General features: G+C 35.5%; 2 protein-coding genes across 5 annotated transcripts; one reads left to right on the top strand and one right to left on the bottom strand.

Moving 5' to 3' along the window:
• The first annotated feature begins 1330 nt into the window (after positions 1-1330).
• Positions 1331-4041, top strand: LOC140875792 (serine hydroxymethyltransferase 4). The gene is made up of 4 exons (XM_073279585.1): positions 1331-2064; positions 2873-3263; positions 3360-3461; positions 3565-4041. Exons 1-4 carry the CDS (start codon positions 1387-1389, stop codon positions 3807-3809), a joined length of 1416 nt encoding a protein of 471 aa, XP_073135686.1. The 5' UTR covers positions 1331-1386; the 3' UTR covers positions 3810-4041.
• Positions 4042-4702: 661 nt separating this feature from the next.
• LOC140878730 (DNA repair protein RAD50) lies at positions 4703-19563 on the bottom strand. 4 transcript variants are annotated; one of them, XM_073282346.1, is made up of 27 exons: positions 19297-19563; positions 18705-18791; positions 18469-18636; positions 18210-18385; positions 17848-17962; positions 15972-16200; positions 15712-15890; positions 15448-15618; positions 14041-14145; positions 13859-13966; positions 13561-13772; positions 13373-13465; positions 12738-12865; positions 11002-11116; positions 10771-10900; positions 10460-10675; positions 9668-9876; positions 9317-9518; positions 8182-8351; positions 7781-8105; positions 7277-7402; positions 7144-7196; positions 6346-6496; positions 5646-5708; positions 5376-5509; positions 5164-5292; positions 4703-5045 (listed from the first exon to the last, which is right to left on the bottom strand). In XM_073282346.1, exons 1-27 carry the CDS (start codon positions 19417-19419, stop codon positions 5006-5008), a joined length of 3957 nt encoding a protein of 1318 aa, XP_073138447.1. In that variant the 5' UTR covers positions 19420-19563; the 3' UTR covers positions 4703-5005. The 4 variants fall into 4 exon arrangements, 3 of the variants coding, with proteins under 3 accessions (XP_073138447.1, XP_073138450.1, XP_073138457.1); XM_073282349.1 differs by having other exon boundaries at positions 10466-10675; XM_073282356.1 differs by having other exon boundaries at positions 18469-18629; positions 19297-19324.
• Between the last annotated feature and the right edge of the window lie 964 nt (positions 19564-20527).

Below are 20527 nucleotides of genomic sequence, written 5' to 3'. Positions count from 1 at the left end.
GTATATATATTATTATATAATTATATTATATTAATTAAATATTAAGACTCGCGAACTATTCGCGAACTATCGAACAAAGTAATTTTGGCTCGAGCTCGACTCGAAAAAAAGTTCGAACATGTTGAAATTCGGCTCGAGTTCGATAAGCTCGAATACGAATCAAATATTTATCGAGCGGACTCGTAAAGCTCACGAACAGGTTGAATTCGTTTGCACCCCTGGTCAATACCAAATTTTGATTCAGTTATAATCAACTTCATGTTGAAATCTTAACCAATCAACAACTTTACTCCTCTACCCACCCACCCTACCAAACCCCATTTTCTCTTTTTTATCCCAAAAAATAACACATGTTTAGAGATTAATTATCCATCAGCACCTACTTTTGTACTTTGAAAAACAGAATAAATGAGATTCTGAAATTAGGCTCCCACCCAAAAAATAAAAAATAAAAAATCAAGTATTTATTTATTTTGCAGTAGATTAATTATAAAATACAAATTGCGAAGGTAATAATTTATATAACGATAATCCGAAAAAATATAACAAAGTATAAATAAAATACCTCTTCAAAAGAGAATCACGTGGGATTAGGCTGTCTTATTAATAACAAGTAACAACAAAGATTGCTATTGGAGATCCAAGAATGCGGGCTATTGTTTGTTACGATACCATGCAATTAAATATATCATTTATTAAAGTTTTTAATTTATTTTTAATGAAAAAATAACATAAAAATAGAAATATATGTAGCTACGTTAAGTATTAAATAATTAATATTATTTGATTAGTTGCTTAAAATACTCAATTCTATATCCAAACTACACTCATGAATGTTGTGTATAACTTAAACTTAATATGTTTATATTTTTAAAATATTTCGATATATTAAAGAGTAAATATCCAAAACATTATATTTTTATCAAAAATTATTTGATATCATAGAGTCAAAATATTAAATACATTAACAAAAAAGAAATATATTGATCAACCAATACATTATATTGTATAATATTTTTTTTTTCGAAACACATATTGTATAATATTTTAGACGAGTTCAAAAGTGTAACATTGGCCCGAGGACTAATTATTGTAATTTAGTAAAAAGTTTACATATTATATACATTAAAAAAATTTATATAACATTTTATAGTGTGAAGTGTGTATTAATTTTCCAATCCCAAAGCTAGAAAATAAAAAGGACGTGGGTCGGGTACGGCCACTTGTTGTAGGTATGGTATTTACCAACCACAGGAGGGTATTATGGTCAATTCATAAGTGGACACATGGTTGTTAAATTCAGCTCCTAACCTCCCGATTCACTTGCCTACATCCTCTGCTGCTGCTCCTCCTCCTCCTCCTCCGCCACGCATCCGCCGCCGGCAAATGGATCCAGTCTCCGAATGGGGCAACACCTCCCTCTCCGCCGTGGACCCAGAAATCCATGACCTCATTGAGAAGGAAAAACGCCGCCAATGCAGTGGAATCGAGCTAATAGCTTCAGAGAACTTCACCTCTTTCGCTGTAATCGAGGCCCTCGGCAGCGCCCTCACCAATAAATACTCAGAGGGCATGCCCGGAAACCGTTACTACGGTGGAAATGAGTACATCGACGAGATCGAGAACCTCACGCGCTCACGAGCTCTCCAGGCCTACCGCCTCGACCCCACCAAATGGGGCGTCAATGTTCAGCCCTACAGTGGCTCTCCCGCCAATTTCGCTGCGTACACCGCCGTTTTGAACCCACATGATAGGATCATGGGGCTTGATTTGCCTTCAGGTGGGCATCTCACGCACGGCTATTACACTTCTGGGGGGAAGAAGATCAGCGCGACTTCGATTTATTTCGAGAGTTTGCCGTATAAGGTGGATGCCAAAACTGGGTATATCGACTACGATCGCTTGGATGAGAAGGCCTTGGATTTTAGGCCGAAATTGATCATCTGTGGAGGCAGCGCTTATCCTAGAGACTGGGATTACAAGAGGTTGAAGGAGATTGCTGATAAGTGCGGGGCTCTGTTGCTTTGTGACATGGCGCATATCAGTGGACTTGTTGCTGCTCAGGTACTATTTTCGTTGGTTTTGTACATGCATTTTCATGATATCTCCTATGTTGGAAAATGGGTTTCAGCTTGCTTCGAGGCATTACTATATTCGGAACACGTTCAGTTTGCGACGATCCATTACCATATTTGCATTCTGCGATTTGGCACTTAGATCTGAATATCCTTGCAATTTAATTATTGATAGCTTTTGTTTGATTTATCCTGTTATTCTATTTGCATGTTGAGTTTGGAATATAGATTTACTTACATATTTTGTCTTTTCCTTATGTTACATAGAGAAATGGGCTTGATGTGTTTGGTTTAGCTTTTTGGTATTCGTTCTCGTAAGTCGTTGTTGAGTTTGTGATTCTGTATCAGCTGCTTTTTAGTTAGTTAACAGATCTTGATGATAGAGGGGTGTTTTTTGTGAGATCTTAGATTTGAACGTGATCTGTATGTTTGATTAAATGGGATCTGAATTTGGGTCTGATCTGCTCTTGTGAATAGTTGCATTGTTAATTGGTGAAAATGGATCACATTTTCCGAGATCCGACTAACTAGCAAAAGAATTGAGAAACACAATTAACATGTAGAAGATTAAATTTATTACTTTCTATGCAACGAAGTGCATTAGCATGTGTTTTAGGCGGCTGATATGTAACGGACGTTTATTTTGAATGCCTTTTGAATACTCGTTTGTTTTTGTCTTGACCAAATCAAAAGTGTAAATTTCGCATTGTTACTTGACGTTCAACCTCGGTTTCTAAACTTTTCAGCGTTTTGGTTATTATTTGAATAAATAAATATTGTGTGATTAATGGTTATAGGAAGCAGCAGATCCATTCGAGTACTGCGACTTGGTTACGACCACAACTCATAAGAGTCTGAGAGGCCCGAGGGCAGGGATGATCTTCTACAGGAAAGGTCCAAAGCCAGCCAAGAAAGGCCAACCTGAGGGTGCTGTTTACGAATTTGAGGACAAGGTTAACTTTGCTGTGTTCCCCTCTCTTCAGGGTGGTCCACACAATCACCAGATTGGTGCTCTTGCTGTGGCCTTGAAACAGGCAATGACCCCTGGATTCAAGGCCTATGCTAAACAAGTCAGGGCCAACGCTGTTGCCCTTGGCAAGTACCTGATGAGCAAAGATTACAAGCTCGTCACTGATGGAACTGATAACCACTTGGTTTTGTGGGACCTTCGACCTCTTGGATTGACCGGTATGGAGGATATGAATCTCTTTTGGTTCGTATAATACCTAAAATTGCTCCTCAGTGTTGATTTTAATTTATATTCGTCGGTTGTGGTATTCGCAGGGAATAAGGTTGAAAAACTCTGCGATCTTTGCAATATTACCGTTAACAAGAATGCTGTGTTTGGTGACAGCAGTGCCTTGGCCCCAGGAGGGGTTCGCATTGGTAAAACAATCCCTCTTTTTTTTTTTTTTTTTTACCACATGTTTTGATTCTTGCACACACTTGCACAAGATGTATGGGCACTAAATTATTGTTTTTGCAACAGGAACTCCGGCCATGACATCGAGAGGATTAGTCGAGAAAGACTTTGAACAGATAGCTGAATTCCTTCACAGGGCAGTCTCTCTAACCTTGAAGATCCAGAAGGAACATGGCAAATTACTGAAGGACTTCAACAAGGGTCTTGTGAATAACAAAGACATCGATGAGCTGAAGGCTGACGTCGAAAAATTTTCAACTTCATTTGACATGCCAGGCTTCAAGATGTCTGAGATGAAGTACCAAGGCTAAATCAATCCACGCATAAGTGAAAATCTGTTGCTTTTAGCTTCTTTAAATAATTTTATTCGGTGATGAAGTTTATACTTTTAAGTTACATTTAGTTTGGTCTTTTTTTCATCGTGTTTTTTTGCTATATTTTGCTTGAAATTGCCTTCTGCTTGTAAAAGTTGTATATGGCCCCGTGGCCATGCATGTTTGACATAAAATCCTACCAACGTTATTATACTATCGGAATTTTTTTAATTGCGTTTCGTAGCATAATTTTGTGATTTATCATATCTAGAATTCTGACTCACGACTGAAATTAACTTGTGATGTTGGATACATATCACTTATTTTATTTAGCTCAGTTCAGGCGTCCGATATATTCGAAACACCCGTAAAGACGATTAGGAGGGTGATTTTTTATTTTTGGGTCTTCACTTGGAATCTTGCCCGAAAAAGGGCGTACGTTTTCGATGGAACCACTATAATATTAGAGTAAGAATTTTGCAGATTCGAAAGATTATGTCAACCGCACAGCAAACAACGCTGCCCATAATTTAGCTCATCTTGCTTCTTTTTCCCAACTTCGTTTATTTGGGAGTCTGAGAATTTTCTTGTTTGATTAGAAAATTTGTAATCTGACATTATTTCGTTAATTAGAATTACGAGTTTTTTTTGTCAAAAAAAAAAAAATTATTATAGAAATAAATTCAAGTCAACGTTGGGATTGAAACTAATCTCATCTTACACAATGAGAACATTAGCGAAACTTTAATAAACTTAGCAACAGTAAAGCTGAGCTACGAGAGTTGAAGACAACAGCTTCGTGAACATTGGGAAATCTGTTTATGTTTGGATTAATTCCTGTGAAGAGATGAATGAAATTCATTGACTTGCTTAGATGAATAAAATTGAAGTAAATTACAAATTTATTTTACATTGAAGTATATAATTTTGATAATAATTGTGATGGATTAAATCCTCCAAAAATCAATACGATTTGAAATACATCCTGGGTAACCAAAGAAGCGACAGACATATAAGTACAAACAAAGTGGATTAAAGCATCTAATATTTAAAGTAAATCAATAAATAAAAATTTTACATAGATCACGAATGATTACACTAAAATAAAAATTGAAAATGGCTACATTAAATTCAAGAAGCGGGTGGAATCATCGTCTATGTGAATCTTCAACTTGAGCAAAAAACATTTTATGTCAATCAAATATCTCTTGGGATTCAATTATGCTATGCTGACTGAAAAAATAAAAAACTTGAGTTACCAAAGTAGTTGTAAGTACGCAATTTTGCATGAAAAAAGTATTATGTTAAAACATTTTTTTTTTAAAAAGGTGAGATAAGAAGATTAGCTTACTAATCATCCTTGGTGATACGGTAGTACTTTTCAGCATGTTGTCGTTGGCCAATAAGTTGAGCGAAGCGCTCATCATGGGTAATGACAATAAGTTGAAAATTCTCTTGGCCTTTTCTATCCTCCATTATTCTGATGATAGAATAGGAAAACGGTTAAAAAAGTGTATTGCAAGACACACAACTGTTGCTTACAAATCATTCCTCGATCCTCACCTAAGGAGAGCTGCAGCAAGAGACTCAGAATTAGGGCCATCCAAATTTGTAGTTGGTTCATCAAGTGCCAGTATTCCACAATTCAGGCAAAAAGTTTCAGCTAGTGCCAACCTTATGATGAGAGAAGCAAGGACCTGAAATAAGAATCCTGGGCTTTAAACAACGAACATCAGGTAACTTGAAGAGTTAAATCCAAGTCCGGAGAAAACCACGCCAAACAAAAACGTGCATTGATATACAAATCATGCCACATTTTCAACCTCCATATACCTTTTGACCAGCACTACATCTTCCTCGCATTTCTAACTCAGCATCACCAGTTTGCATGACGACCTGTCATTTTATCATAACTGGATTTAGACACACAACTGTACAAATGTATTTTTTAGAAGGAGAAAACAAATTCTCCACATTAAACTCGTGGTGAGGATGTAGATTTTAGTACAAATTGATCTATATAACAGTCTTAAAAGGCCTCTGGAAGATTTTAAATTCTCTCTCATGCCTTGAAAAGATTACAAAGTTGTCAATTATGTTCTAGTTTTCTTCCTTGAAAGGAATTCCTAATTTTATATACTCAAGAGGTTTTCCTGCATCATTTGACAATATGGTCATGATCAGCTGCGAACTAGTATCTAAAAGAGGTATAAGAAGTTTGACCAACAGCAGCATGTCACGAAGTTTTCTTAGACTGACAATTGTCTGAGATGGGGTCATGTGACACCATTTTAGAAGCAGAATGCACAAGAATGCTGTTGAGGAGATGTCTCAGGTAAAAATTATGCAACTGTCAAATTTCCAGGTTCTGAAAACAAACAGAAACTTCTAATTCCTCAAAAGAAAAAAGAGTTCACAAAATAATTTGTAGAGGAATTAAGACAATGTTACAATGGAAATACCATTATAAAAAAAGTGGTGTTACTCATCGAGGATAATAAAAAATTAATGAATGAAAATACTTACTAATTACCTTATAGCTGTAAGATCGAGTACCAGCACCTTCAGAATCTGAATGAATGCTTATATTATCTATATCTTGTCCCCTGTAGGTCTGCTGCCATAATTCCCGTATAATCTTATTTATCTCCTCCATTTTCATAGTGTGGAAGCGCATGAGTGCTCTAAATAAGAAAGATATTCTGATTAAATATTAACAGACCAGTATACAGTATATCATACATGCATTACATAAGTCTATGGAGAAAAGAAAGCCGTTAAAACATCATCTTAAAGCCACCTCTTTAAACTATTGGATAATGACAACTTTTAGCCAATCATGGTTCGACAAAGGCCTTTCCCGGGTGGAATTCACATATGTTATTCACTCCAAGATCGTTGGAAGAATATCATCATCAAATCAGAAACGAACAAAATAGAGAACTTTTGGTAAATGCTATCAAGGTTATTATAAAAATTTAACTGCTGATGAAAGAGAATGATGAAGTAATAAAACGAGCTCTGGATGGCAGTGATATATATGCTAATGGAGGAAGGTGAAGGAAGATGTGATGAAATATGAAACTAGAAGCAGGGTCAGCAGATTTTACGGCAACATTGCCAACGCTGGAGTATAGTAGGGACATAAAAAATGGCAATAATAAAAACAATAACGGCAAGATCCAGACCGGTGCACGAGACAATGTAGATAGAGAGAAACACCCTTCAACAACCTCATTGTCCTTGCACCAGTTATCCAACGAAATCATTAAAATAACTTATTGATTACCTAAAAGGCTTAAATAAACATAAATTCAACAAAAGAGCTTACTTGTCAAGTGCTTTATAATATCGATCAAGGTCCTTATTTGCCATCTCAGATGTCTGTTGAAAAAGATTCTTACTAAACACTCAACAAAAGCAAATGAGGAAACGGAAATAAAAGCTGAAATTTAAAAAACAACCTTAAGCTGAATTAGTTGATCAAAATGCCTTTTATCGATATCTTTGTATTGGGCATGTTTAAGATCAACTTTGTTCCTGTCAATGTTGCTCTTGTATACAGATAAGGTGCCTTTATGCCTATTTAACTGCAGCAAGAAAATTTCTCAGTCACTAACACTGGTAGTACATTCACGAGAGTGGAACGACGATGGACAAGGTTAAGGTAAATCACAAAAGTCTGGACAACAAGCCAAAAGAACCACAAATGTCACCAGTGAGAAATTAATTCTTGCAAGGTGCTATCCATCAACTTATTATATAATGTTTGAAGAAAGAAAGCAACCAATATTGCTCCCATTTGAGAAATAAGTGCATAAAAGTATGCATCAAAAACCATCAGATTCAATTCCGCAACTTATATAAAAGAACTTTCATCTGAATGTTGCTAGCTCATTGTGCGATTTCACAACAGAGCTTTATGACTGTTTGCCATAGTGAAGACATGAACTAGATATTTTCCAAACCTCTGTAAGAAGGGTCTCTCTTCCTTGCGAGAGCTTTAGAAGCTGAGCTTCAACTTTGGAAAGACCTCCAATCTTCAGCACACTATCTTCGAGTGATTCAATCTCACGAGTGAGCTCATCCACCTGAGCCTTCATTTTTCTGTATTCTAAGTTTTCCTCTATATTGCGTCTTAACTCTGCTTGATTGCGAGTCAAATCTCTGCACTTTTCCAGTTCTGTTAAGAGTTCATTCCTTCGGGCCCCACATCTTTGCAGTTCAAATTCTGATAGAGTCTGCTTTTCTTGCAGTTCTTTCAACTTCTCTCCCCTTTTCAAGTTATCATATCTGTCAAATAGAACAAATTATAGAAAACGTGATGCGACTGATACCAAAATCTGAACTGAGGCCTGAAAATACATACTCTTTGATAGAAGAATTCAGGTTGAGAAGGGTTTCAACTTCCAGTAGGTACTTTCTGTGATTGTTTGCCCACAATTCATAATCATGATTAAGCCTGACTTCCAAGTTATTGTAGTCCTCGAGAAGTTTATTTTTCTCCTTTACGAGAGGACCGAGAGCCTCCACTAAAAGCTGAAAGTTTGTGTATTAATCGTAAACTGACGTATGACATAGTGCATGTCTACCAAAATAATCAAATGTAAAACCATAAAGACAAACGAGATTTAACTCCTTCCAGAGGGAAAGCCACTGCAATTATCTACTCTTTTTGGCAAGAAAAATGACAGAAAATTCACAATCAAATTCCAAAACCTAAAAAAACATATTACAAAGCCTTGACTGCGTTTCAACTTAACTTTTCCACTTCACATGCTTTACTCAACAAATATATATATCCACTTTCAGTTACCCCTCCTTTTCAATGACATTTAAGGCTATTTGCAAAACATAATACAAAGCAAAAGAAACAGAAATTCCCCAGAAAATCATTTGTACACATTGACCAAAATATATGCATCATTAACAATATAACAGAATGAGGGAGTTCAACAAAGTAGAAAGGTTTCCACGGGATTCTCAGGGAGGTCAGACACACCGATTGTTTTAGGCTTCTGATATTCTCGAATTACTTTCATATTTGTTTCAAAAACTTCAGCATTCCAATTGCATTTAGATTGTAAATTCTCAAAAAAAAAAAAATTTACATGAAGAAACACAAACCGCAAAGTTCTCAAACTCCACGTTAAAACATAGAACATAAGACAAAAATGCAGCTGTCTGCTACCAGAATATGGGAAGTCATTTTTGGTTCACAATATGTCGTGTTCATTCAGTTTACAATGTTGATTCACAAAACATTGCGTGCTTCAACCGTTCGTAAACACTATGAAGTACCAAAACTATATTGGCAAAGATATTACTTTTGCACCCACACACACACACCACCCCCACCACCCCCAATAAAAAAAAATTATAGGCTATTTCACGATCTCCTTCATTTTGACAACCCAAAAGCATTTAATATTCGTCACACACGGTCATGAGTGTTATCTGCTGCCAAGTCATGACAAATAAGACACTCATCACAAACAATTTACCTTCAACTCAAGATCAACTTGATATTTTTCCTCTGCAAGACGATTTAACTCCTCCTCGGCTCTTTTAGCATTGGACAATAGATTGGCAACCTTAATTTTCTCTTCCCTTACACTATTCCACCTTAACTGATGAGTAGACAAATCCTGTGTCATGAACAACTGATCCTCTCTCAAAGTCGTAAGATCACGATGCAAGTTACTCCTGATGATCAGCAGAAAGAAGGATAAGCACAGCTGAAGGTAAAAGCAAAAAAATTATAACATCACCAGTGAAAAGAACCTGTTTTCTTTGAATTTTTCTTAAAACATACACAAATTGGAAGTGTCCATGAAACTATAGTTTAACCAGACCTGTTATTTTCCAATATTTTCAGCTCTGACACAATTTCTTCCAAGGATTTGGCACCTTGAACACTTACATCAAGTTTGCTCTCCAAATCATCCACTTGATTCTGCAAAGCTTGTGATTCCTGGAAAAGCCTATCAGCAGTTTCAACAGGCTGTATCAAGGTGTCAACTGAATCTTTTTCAGCCTTTATTTGAGCTAAAACACCCAGTATCTGCAAACCAAAAGGTTTATTAAGCAGAAAGATTCTAACATTTTAGTGAGAAATCGGAAAAGATGCTCAAGAAGATTGACAAAAGGCAACGATGGAGTCCATTTAGCTGTTGATAAAACAAGATTGTAGCGAGAAAAAAACGCAAGGGGTTAAAAGTTTCAACCTCTGCATGTCTCAGAGCCAAAAAAACTATTTGAAAAAAAATCAAAATAGGATAGATGTGAAGTTTGGGTCAAACAAAGGACATAAAAGTAAAATACTTCTAACTCTTTCTAGAAGAACAATATGCGCAACCCACTAGGAATTGTCAATATAAGCTATAAATTTGTAAAATCTAAGAATGACAATGAGTTCATTGTCAAAGGCACACAAAAAAATTGGAAGAAATATGGATGTGACTCCATTACAAAAACCAATTCTAACATACAAGCAAAAACCTTTTCCAACATTTCATTGCCTACAGGGTACAGATTTTAAAAGAGAGATGGAAGTGGTGACATTGTGTTGAATCTCCACACAAGAACCAAAAGGGCTGAAAAAGCAAGCAGATCTAAACGATTATATGCAGAATACATCACAGTACAATTACGTCATCAAGAGCTTGATTCTTCTGATCCAATTCTTCCTTTAATTCATCAAGGTTCTTCTCTGCAAGAGGAACTAATTCCTTGCCAGTTTTGACATATTCTTCGTAGACCACTCGAAGTTTGTCTAACTGCTGGAAATGAAAATCAGAATTTGAAGAATCCACAGCCAATACTTTCATATGCTCAGCAGAACTTGTCGCTTTCACTCTTTGCTGTAAATGGAGTATAATGTGCAACGAACACATATTAATCCAAGGTATAAAGTGTTTCACGACATCTCATTTACTAATGAAATTAGGAAAATAACCTTTTTAACAAAATCATCTTCCTCATTTGCAGAAAAGGGCCTCTCACAACAGGGGCAAATGTGATGAGCACGAGCAACTTTTTCAAATGGATCAAACATTTGTCGCATTCCATCAGCAATGTTATATTTACTGCATATAATGAATGATGTGTTACAGCCTTTTACTACTTTAGACACTAGTAATTAGCAGACTATTGGAAACACTATGGAAAAAAGAAGAGGATGATAAACCTCTTCTGGACATCTTTCTTCTCTTTGGCAATTTCTAAGGTTTGAAGATAAGAATCAACACCACCAGAATGTTTGTCCAAGGACAGAAGTTTAGATTCGACGAATCTCTTTCTTGCTGCATCATGCACACAACAAGCACAAATCACTCGATTTGTCGAGAAAACCGCAATAACAATATTGAAGCTTAAGTCAACAGTAATAGACAGCCTCCCAAGAAAGTAAAGAAACAATCACATATCAAAATTCCTTGAAGCCACACGTGGACATAATAGATTCTTATATAACAACTACTATCCTAGCCTTATGATAAAAATCTTCAATCCTGCAGTCAGAGAGTTGACGGGCTTGAAAAAACTGCTCAAGAGATAAGGTCATCCACTATCTAGAAAGTAAAGTCAAAACAAATCAGCATCTAGCAAGAGTATCATCGAGAAATTTTAAGAGTCACTACCAGAGAGACAAGTGCCGACAAAAGTACACTTTGGTGAAATTTGTTTAGTCAAGATATCCAATCACAAAACTTTTTTTTTATCAGAAACAAAAGTCATGTTATTAATAGGTAAAAAAGTTAAAAGTTACATACAAATGTGGACCAGAGGTCCACGAGTTAGTCTAGGGGTCTAAAATGAAGATTATGCTAATTCAAAACCAGACTCCAACCCCTATACAAATCTGAAATCGCAAAAGCTTGGAAATCATTTAAACTATGTAACCACACTGCTACTCTCAGTTTGATCTTATCCCAAATCTCTTCAATCGAGTCTTCTACGTCTTCGAAGATTCTTCGATTTCTTTCCAGTCATACGTTCCAACAAACACAATGTATTATAATTTCCCATAGAGTTTTCCCTCTTTTGCCCAATGAACATCCCAAATCTGTTGCGTACAAATCCTTCGTTGTCTTTGGAGTCACCCACAACAATCCCAGATCCTTAAGCACTGACCACCATAAGGTACTCGTGAATGGACAATGCACCAGTAGATGATCTGTACTCTCTCCCCCTTTCTTGCACAGCACACACCAATTAGGATTTAAAAGACATTTCGGAGACCTCTTTTGGATCAAATCACAAGTCGGCAGCCTACCCAACACTGCTGTCCATGAGAATACCTTTACCTTAGAAGGGATCGGCGCTTTCCAAATGGTTCGAAACAGATCGAATTTTGGGAACAGAGCTTCTGGAAAGAAAGAATCGAAGAAAGATTTTACTGAAAACTCTCCCGAAGCATCCCACTTCCAAACCCTAACGTCCTCTCCCCTCTCTGAAATACTAACCCTGCCCAAGATATCCAATAAAGTTATTAAGTCACTCATTTCCTCGTCCCTAAGATCCCGACGGAAGTGGAGATCCCAAGATAATGAACTGGACGGAGAGACTGAATTTAAAGAAATAAAATGAGATATTGGCTTATTGTGAGATCTAGAAATCTGAAAAAGCAAAGGAAAACGGAATTTAAAAGCTGAATGCCCACCCAACAGTCCTCCCAAAATCTAATTCTATCTCCCCCCTTGACCACTAACCTCAAAGATTGGATAAAAGCCGGATAAATCTAGAGATGAACTTCCAAGGACTCCGAAAGGTGTTATTCCTTGCCAGCCCCGTGTCCCAACCATTTTCTTGCAACCCGTATTTGCTGACTACGCCAATCATAAAACTAATCAATGATAGGAACAAGAATAATCACTGTGCTCATGAGTCATGATCACGTGTATAAATATTTTCGGTAGTGCTCACATTCCATATCTTTGTGGAATTTGGACAGATTATGATTGACTTCTTCTATTTTTATCTTGAGCATAGTCACCTCATTCCTTGCTTCATCAGCTTTTTTATCCAAGTTATCATATTCTTTTTGGAGAGAGCTGCAATAGAAAAAGTACGTTAAGTAGAGAGAGAACATTACCATGTATTCCTGGAGAAGCAAAATCAAAACATCAAACCATGCATCAAGATATCGAAGTCCTACAAAACATTAGCATCTGCAAGGAACTACCTTATTAGAGACAAAAATACAAGTAAAATTTCAACCGTGGGATGGTTTTACACACGAGTAAAAAATATATTTTAAGAAGATGAGAATTAAGATTTTACAAAGAAAAATACATGCCAAGAAACAGGACCAGTTGGCACCGTTCATTTAAATCTGGGCCTTAGCGAAACAGTTTTGTACAATGTTAACATAAAATAAACCAACAAACATGAATAAAAGGTTAACCCAATAATGTTCCAGCGGATGCCCCAAATGTGTCCTTGCAGAAGTACAAACCACGGAAAGCGCACAACTATATTGGCGTCAAGAAAATACACCTATATAATCAATCAAACCAAAAGAAACTAAAAACCAGAAAGGGGAAAAAAACAGTAACAACCTCTGAACCTGAATCAATTCATTTTTCAGATCCTTGTGAGTGGGCATCCTTCCTTTCAGCACCCCTCTAATTCTCTCTGTATATTCATCAACTCTGAAATTATAGGCGAAGAAACATATTATGCATATATATTAGATGATATAGAATATTCTAAAATAGAGCCATGCAATTTATCTAAACAGACTCACATTCTTTTGTGTTTCTTTTTGTGATTTTCCAATTCTGCTTTTTTTAAAGAAAGTACAACTCTGTCATGGGAATCAGCACTCATGGCCTCCCTTTGATAGCTAAGATCCTTAATTACTTGCTCCAAGGTAAATATTTCACCTTGTTTATTCCGTATAGCTGCACTGAAATCTTTGGCAGCAAGTTGGCTGGTTCTCCTTTCCACTTCGATTTGCTGCATACATTAGACGACTATGTTACTTGAGCATTAGAAGGTAAAATTCTACTTCTGAAAATTGAAGTGGGCCATCATCCAGTCACCAAGTTCCGTTCTCTGTCATCAATTCCAGTCACATCAACAGACGAAAGCTGAACTTCAAAAGAGTCGCGTTCGATCTCCTTCTCTTGAATGCGTTTCAAAGTGGCAAGCTGTACCAGAAAATATAAGAACGATCAGAATACATTGAAGGAAGAGCATGGAACTATCATTTGCAAAAACAAACCTTCATGTTCCCTTTAGCCTCCTTTTGGGCCTCTATGTCTTTGCAACGATCATTTGCAACCATGTATTGTTCAAGGGTTGCTTTGAGTTCTACTTCATTTGCTTTCTGAAATAATACCCATAAGAGACGATGCCCATCATCAAACAACAATCATGCAAACAAGGTGAAAGAAACAAGGATAAGTAAATAAAACAAATATGACGTAGTAAAGTCCCTGGCACTGAAAATCAAATCAAATGAAACGCCTATTTCATATAATTAGACAAGTTGAAAAAGTTGTGTTGATACCCAACAGGAATCAGAAACGCCATATACATAGTACAGACCTAAACATACATTCTTTCTCCCTATATCCACCTAAACCTCCCCGTAAAGGACTATAGGTGAAGAGGAAGTTATGGCCGTCCTCTGCCCTGCCTTGCCATGTACTCATCTTCCTAGTTATTTTTCCTTACACATCTTAAAAATCTTTTCCCCTCGCTAAATCTTCCCAGCAGGCTTTCCCATTCAGACTGTAAAGCAATTACGGACAATGGAATCTACATATCATAAAAACGAGGGCTAGTATCTTTTCCTTGAGATGTGTAAACGGTTTATTGTGCTAATGCCACACTGTGTAGTGTGCTTGCTAATGGCAAAGTAACATGATTATTAATGTCTGCTAGTGAAATAGTACATTAAGATTTTGGCTTTCAAAATTATTATACTATGTTTTGTGACAAAGTACACACTGATGCTTTTAATATATCATTGGGGTCTTTGCCTCGCGAGAATAAGAACAGTTCAGATAATCCTTTCAGGCTTTCAGTGAGTCAAATATGCATCAATAGCACAAAGCAAAAGATAAAAATTCAAATTCCACCAGTTTGTTGCTCTAAGGATCTCAACCCAAAAACAATACAGTATGTCCCTTTGCAATTTCTGAAAGCAATATCACCTTCCCCAAACTAAACAAACACACTATTTTTTTATTATATTTCCTTACATTAATTTTCTCTATAGTTTACATAATCATTACTTTTAGCTAAAAATTTTATCATTTCAAAAAAAATATTCTAATATTATGTTATGCTATCTTATATATGATACAAAATATTCTAAATGCAATAATTTCTGGCATTAGTATTAAACATTACATCATATGTAAAGCAAATTAATCTCACAAAGCCCAAGATAACCATTTTCAATAATACAAATTGCTTCTGTTTGTCCCATGAAACTTGTATTAATATTGGCTGGCAAAGAAGCTCAAAAGATTAGCATTTTAGGTCGGTTTCATATCCCTTTATTTTACAGTGGGCTTTTTTCACATTTCATGCCTTATCAAAGCAATCATCTCTGTGCCAGCAATTGTCAGAAAGAAGAGATTATTCAGAATTCACTAGTTTGACTGCGTAAATAAGGCACCTTCTTATCTTGCAAATCCTTGTCCAAATCCTTCAACTTTGATTGAATTCGATTTGTCAGGTCAAAAGCAACCTCATCACTGAAAGGTCTACTCGTAGGAGGACCCAAATTGTGCTTGACCAATAGGTTTTGGATGGTCAAGTCTCTTTCATTCTTCGTAGACATATGAGCCTGAATGCAAAATAAAGGAGAGTAGATGATCACAGAAAATGCAATACAATCAAATCAAAATGCAGAATCTCATAGCAGAGAAATAAAGGTTACTTCACTGGTAGCTTGAAGTTTGGCAATGTCTTTAGTATTTTCTCCGTTGACTTCAGTAAGAACTCGAACTTTCTCATCTACATCTTCCTTTTCCCTCGACAACTTACTGATTTTGGATTCCAAAATTGCAATCCTTTCATCAAACTTGAATTTCCACTCATTCAATTCTTCATCAGTGTCTAAAAAGAAATACAGAGTATATAAAGCAACAAAATATAACCAAAAACGATGAAACAAGATTGTGCTACAATTTAAGAGACCTTCGTTTTCCTCACTCAGTGCTGCATAACGCTTCTGAAGTTCTTCAAATTTAGATTTTCTTTCCCCTGACTTTGTAGCTATCTGACTTTGTAATTTTCTTAGATCCTTCAATGATGATTCAGTCTGGTTAATTTCACTGTCCACATTTTGAATTTTTCTATCAAGCTCCTGCATTTGATTATTCAATATTTCCGATTTTTCTTGATCTTGCACAATGCTTTCCCGAAGCTGGATAAAACAACACCAATTAAATAAATTCTCGCAATCTCGCCAAAAAAACAAACAAAATTATAATGAAAAAGTATATTGGGTGTATCACTGAGAGTTGCACCAATCACCATGCATGTTTAATTTGGTTGTTGTAAGGTGTTCCCAATGGACCAGTAAAGAGGAGTCTGGCAAGGAGACCTCAAAACTGCTTTCAATGTGAGTCGAAAAGAGTTCAACAAGAATAGCTAAAAGATGATGTTGGTTTACATCAGAACTGCCTTAACAGGAAAAACGACAGAGTTGCTCCTACCTAAAGCAAAAATAAACTTGTTTTTACCAGAAGTAGTACAGAAAGGCCGGAGTTGACCAGCACAGCCGTCAACCAACAATGACAATATCCAGGAAGAGATGGAATAGGCTTCTAGCAACAAAATCTGAATCGAAAAACAGCTTTATAATGGCTAGTTTTCTTTTTCCTTGTTTCTTATGGTTAGTTAGTTATTTGATGCATACACACAAGACGCACATGTCCATTTTCCTCAAGTTTCTATGCACAAAATTGTGCCTAGGAATATAAACATCAGCTTCTTACTCTAGTTAAAATATCTCTGCATCCTAAGTGTTTTAAAATCAATAGATCAGACAACCAATATGGAACTCTCTAAGATTCCAACACTAAATGGAAGCGTAGACACGTGAATTTTTTATGTTATATTGTTACAGAGAGTTTGCATTGTTTTCACTTTTCAGTTTGATTACCAATATGAAGAAGCATTATTATTTTTCTTAATAGCATCAATTAAACATGAATAGGCAAGTTTTGCAATATTTCAAGTGTTTCCCACAACTCACATGTGTCTTAGCATTTGTTGACTGTTAATATCATGCCTCGTATTGGTATAAAAGTTTGATGGATATTTGTTTTCAGTGGGTTTGGTCAGAAAAAATAAGACAATAAGAAACCATGTAAATAATTGCGAAAAGCAGCGTTAACACCCTCGGAGCATTGAAAAGACAGGAATAAACAAGTATTCAAAGGAGTAAGAAAGGAAGAGACTTGAATATGTAACATCAAATATTAGTTAGATTGTGATATGGGGAAGAGAAAACCACGAAATGAAAGGGATGCAATTTATTGCACTATTATTGGATGGAAACTGACATTAGCCCGTACCAGATATTGTGTACAATTACCGTGATGCAGGTGAAAAATGGTAATTCCAACATTGTATCAAGATGATTGATTATCCTCTAAACGTACATCTTCATTGGAATGCCATTTAGTGCAATATTATCGCATGGGACGTCATCCCATGCCAGAAATAGTGTACAATTGATGTATTCAGGAATGCAGGTGTGGGTGTCAAATGGTATTTGCAACTCAACTTTGTATCAAGAGGAATGATTATCCTCTAAATGTACATCTACATTGTGTAGCTTAGTTTCTGATTAAAAATAATATAAATGATCACCGTAATCCAAAATATTATCCACAAACTAAAAGAATCAGCACCATATCTCAAGGGAAAACTCACCCCAAAAAAAAAAAAGCAAAACTAGTCATCTGGATTCCACATCATGGCTTTAGGAAAAAAATTTTTAAGATGGTATTATTTTGAATGTCTTTTGAATCATTAAATAACACATGAGAACATAAGTAAACACCTTAAGAGCCGCATCTTTCAGTGTCTGTAGATTCTCCAGTTTAAGCTTGTACGACTTTATCTCATGTGTTTGATCCTTGTGAAGTTTTTTAATTATCTCTAAGGCCTTTGTGTACCTAACCAGAAAATCAGAATAAAACTTAAAAAATAATACAGATATATCTAACAAATATTCTACAGAAATATTGATACGGCAACCAAAACACTCTCGGTATGATATCTTAAGTATTCATCATTTCCCAAATAAAAGACTTTGTTGTGTTGGCAAAGTAGAGATACAAAATTTTTTAAAAAAATGAGAAAAGATGAAACCAGGAATTACATTTCACATACGAGTTCTATCTGTTGCTGAACACTGCATACCTAGTTGCAGAAAAGATATCATCAAACTTCTTTTTCAGGGTTGATGGATCTTGCAATGGCCAGTTTGCCTCGTCTTGATGAACAAATATAACATTCTCAATGATGGCTTTGGACACCCCCATAAGCGCAGGGATCTCTCGGTCCATATCAGCACATCGATAGCTTAGGCAGACTTTCTATCATTTGACAGCATGAAACCCTCAGTGTTCTTAAACTCAAACAGTTAGTAGTAAAAAACTGAAATCTTCGTGATTCATACCTCTCCAGTCTGAGGATTAATGGTTTGGAGAACTGACTCAATCGCCTTGTACTCCATCTTAGTAGCCTTCTGAGTCAGTTGAAATGACCTTATGCAGACGACATCCTTCCTTGCAGCAGTCTTAAACCTAAGCTTTATCTGGCCCTTCGTCTCTGTCTCTCCTGCCACCTAAAAGTGCCCGTTTCAAATTTTGCATCTGATATTTTAAACTAACAATACACAAATAGGGTACCCACTTTTGGGTCGTGAACAAAGCTGTGACCGGAACGTGCATTTGGAGGCAATTCACCAGTGCAAGCTACCTTCAAGCATTCGATTATTGTCTACAAAAAAAAAAAAAGTTTGGTTTAATTTCAAACTTAATTATCCCGTGATAAGGCTGTCATGCAGTTATCTTCAAGCTGAACTTCTTAGAGATGCAACCATGAATGAGGTAGGGGCGTAGGGCGATGCATACACATTACGACCAAGACTAGGATACTATCAACAATGTTGAGTGTATGATCATTCAAGATATCATAAATCAGCAAGGAGAGGCAAGTTGCAACTTGTGTACAAGCCCCTTTCCTAGAAATCATGGGTTCACCCCAACTTCACAGCAACAGACAGAGAGATAAGTGGAACATAATGAATTTGAATTGCGCAGGCCAGGTGAATTTTAACTGGGAAAATTACATCCTTGAGAACACCTTATGAATGAGAGTTATCAAGCAAGATAAATATCATCAGCCGCATGTCCCTAAATGCCGAAACTATTGCTAGATAAACATATACAAGTTCAAATACAGAAAGTAGAACAAAGTAAAGTTGAAATGAATGATGTTTTACTGTTTTTCCAGCGCCATTGGGCCCAACGATGAGAGTCAAGGGCTTGAAGAAAGTAATAACATTCTTGTTTTCGGGGTCAAAACTCCGAATACCCTTTATCAGCATCTTATCGACGGTACTCATTTTTCCCTCTTTAATGGGGAATTTCTTCTCCTTGGCTTGGCCAGAACACTCTCGTTTCCGGGACACAAAGCGAATGGAAGACTGATTATTTGCTGCGATTACAGTAGAGTAGAAAAGTGAATCAGAGAAAGGGCGGGGAAGAGAGGAGACACTGCTGTGGGGTTTCACACTTTTTTAACCAAAAAAATTGGAAAAGCACATTTTTTTGTACGTTAATTTGCACATTTTCCATTTTTTGTCCTGGTAAAAGTAAATTTATAATTTTAGTCATATAACTTACATTATTTTTTTATTTTTGGTCCTATTAACATTGAATTCGCATTTTTAGTCCTATAACTTTCATAAATTTTTATTTTAAGTCTTGTTAACATCAAATTTACAATTTTAGTAATGTAACTTGCATTCTTTTTTATTTTTAATTCAGTTTACATGTAATTTTCATTTTTTTTTATGTTGTAACTTCCATATATTTTTATTTTTAGTTGTATTATCGATGAATTTATATTTTTAATTCAATAAATTTCATATTTTTTATATTTTTATTCATAATATATTATGATTTACATATTTTAAAACTTTTAAAATTTAAATGAACAAAAAATTTTGAACTAAAAATTATTCGAAATTTTTTTTACACTAAATATTATCTTATAAAATACAAAATATAAATAAAACTATTAATTTAATATGAATCATTTTTCGGTTTAGTTTTTATGTATATAATATGAAATCGAACCATATAATTTTATTTTATTTTTAATCATATTAAGGGGGAATTCAATGGTCTTGTTAACACTTAATTTTTATTTTTAGTCATATTAAAGGCAGATTTTTATTTTTATACCATGTAATTTGTAATTTTTTTATTTTTTATTTATATTTCTATCAAAAATTGTTTGTGACAAGCATAGATTACGTGAGTACTTAAGCTTTGGTTAAAACAAAAAATACCATAAATCCAAACTCAAGAAACAAATTACGAAACGAAAATCAAATTTTGGTCGGATATAAAATTTAAATTAAAAAATTTCGATTTCATATTATATATCAAAACTAAACCCAAAAAAACATGATTCACATTATATTAATACTTTTATTTATATTATGT

The sequence above is a fragment of the Henckelia pumila genome, chromosome 1, assembly GCF_033568475.1.
Source record: "Henckelia pumila isolate YLH828 chromosome 1, ASM3356847v2, whole genome shotgun sequence".
Classification (NCBI taxonomy): domain Eukaryota; kingdom Viridiplantae; phylum Streptophyta; class Magnoliopsida; order Lamiales; family Gesneriaceae; genus Henckelia; species Henckelia pumila.
Note: the sequence above shows the minus strand (reverse complement) of the source record. Positions and strands in the feature narration are given on the sequence as shown.

Bases quoted from the DNA above. Each gene is read 5' to 3' on its own strand.
- LOC140875792 (XM_073279585.1), top strand. From the start codon at position 1,387: ATGGATCCAGTCTCCGAATGGGGCAACACCTCCCTCTCCGCCGTGGAC. The intron at 2,065-2,872 runs GTACTATTTTCG...TAATGGTTATAG, and splicing joins GTGGACTTGTTGCTGCTCAG to GAAGCAGCAGATCCATTCGA. The intron at 3,264-3,359 runs GTATGGAGGATA...TGGTATTCGCAG, and splicing joins TCGACCTCTTGGATTGACCG to GGAATAAGGTTGAAAAACTC.
- LOC140878730 (XM_073282346.1), bottom strand. From the start codon at position 19,419: ATGAGTACCGTCGATAAGATGCTGATAAAGGGTATTCGGAGTTTTGAC. The intron at 10,901-11,001 runs GTTTATCATCCT...CATTATATGCAG, and splicing joins AAGAAAGATGTCCAGAAGAG to TAAATATAACATTGCTGATG. The intron at 9,519-9,667 runs GTCTGGTTAAAC...GCTGATCATCAG, and splicing joins AAAATATTGGAAAATAACAG to GAGTAACTTGCATCGTGATC.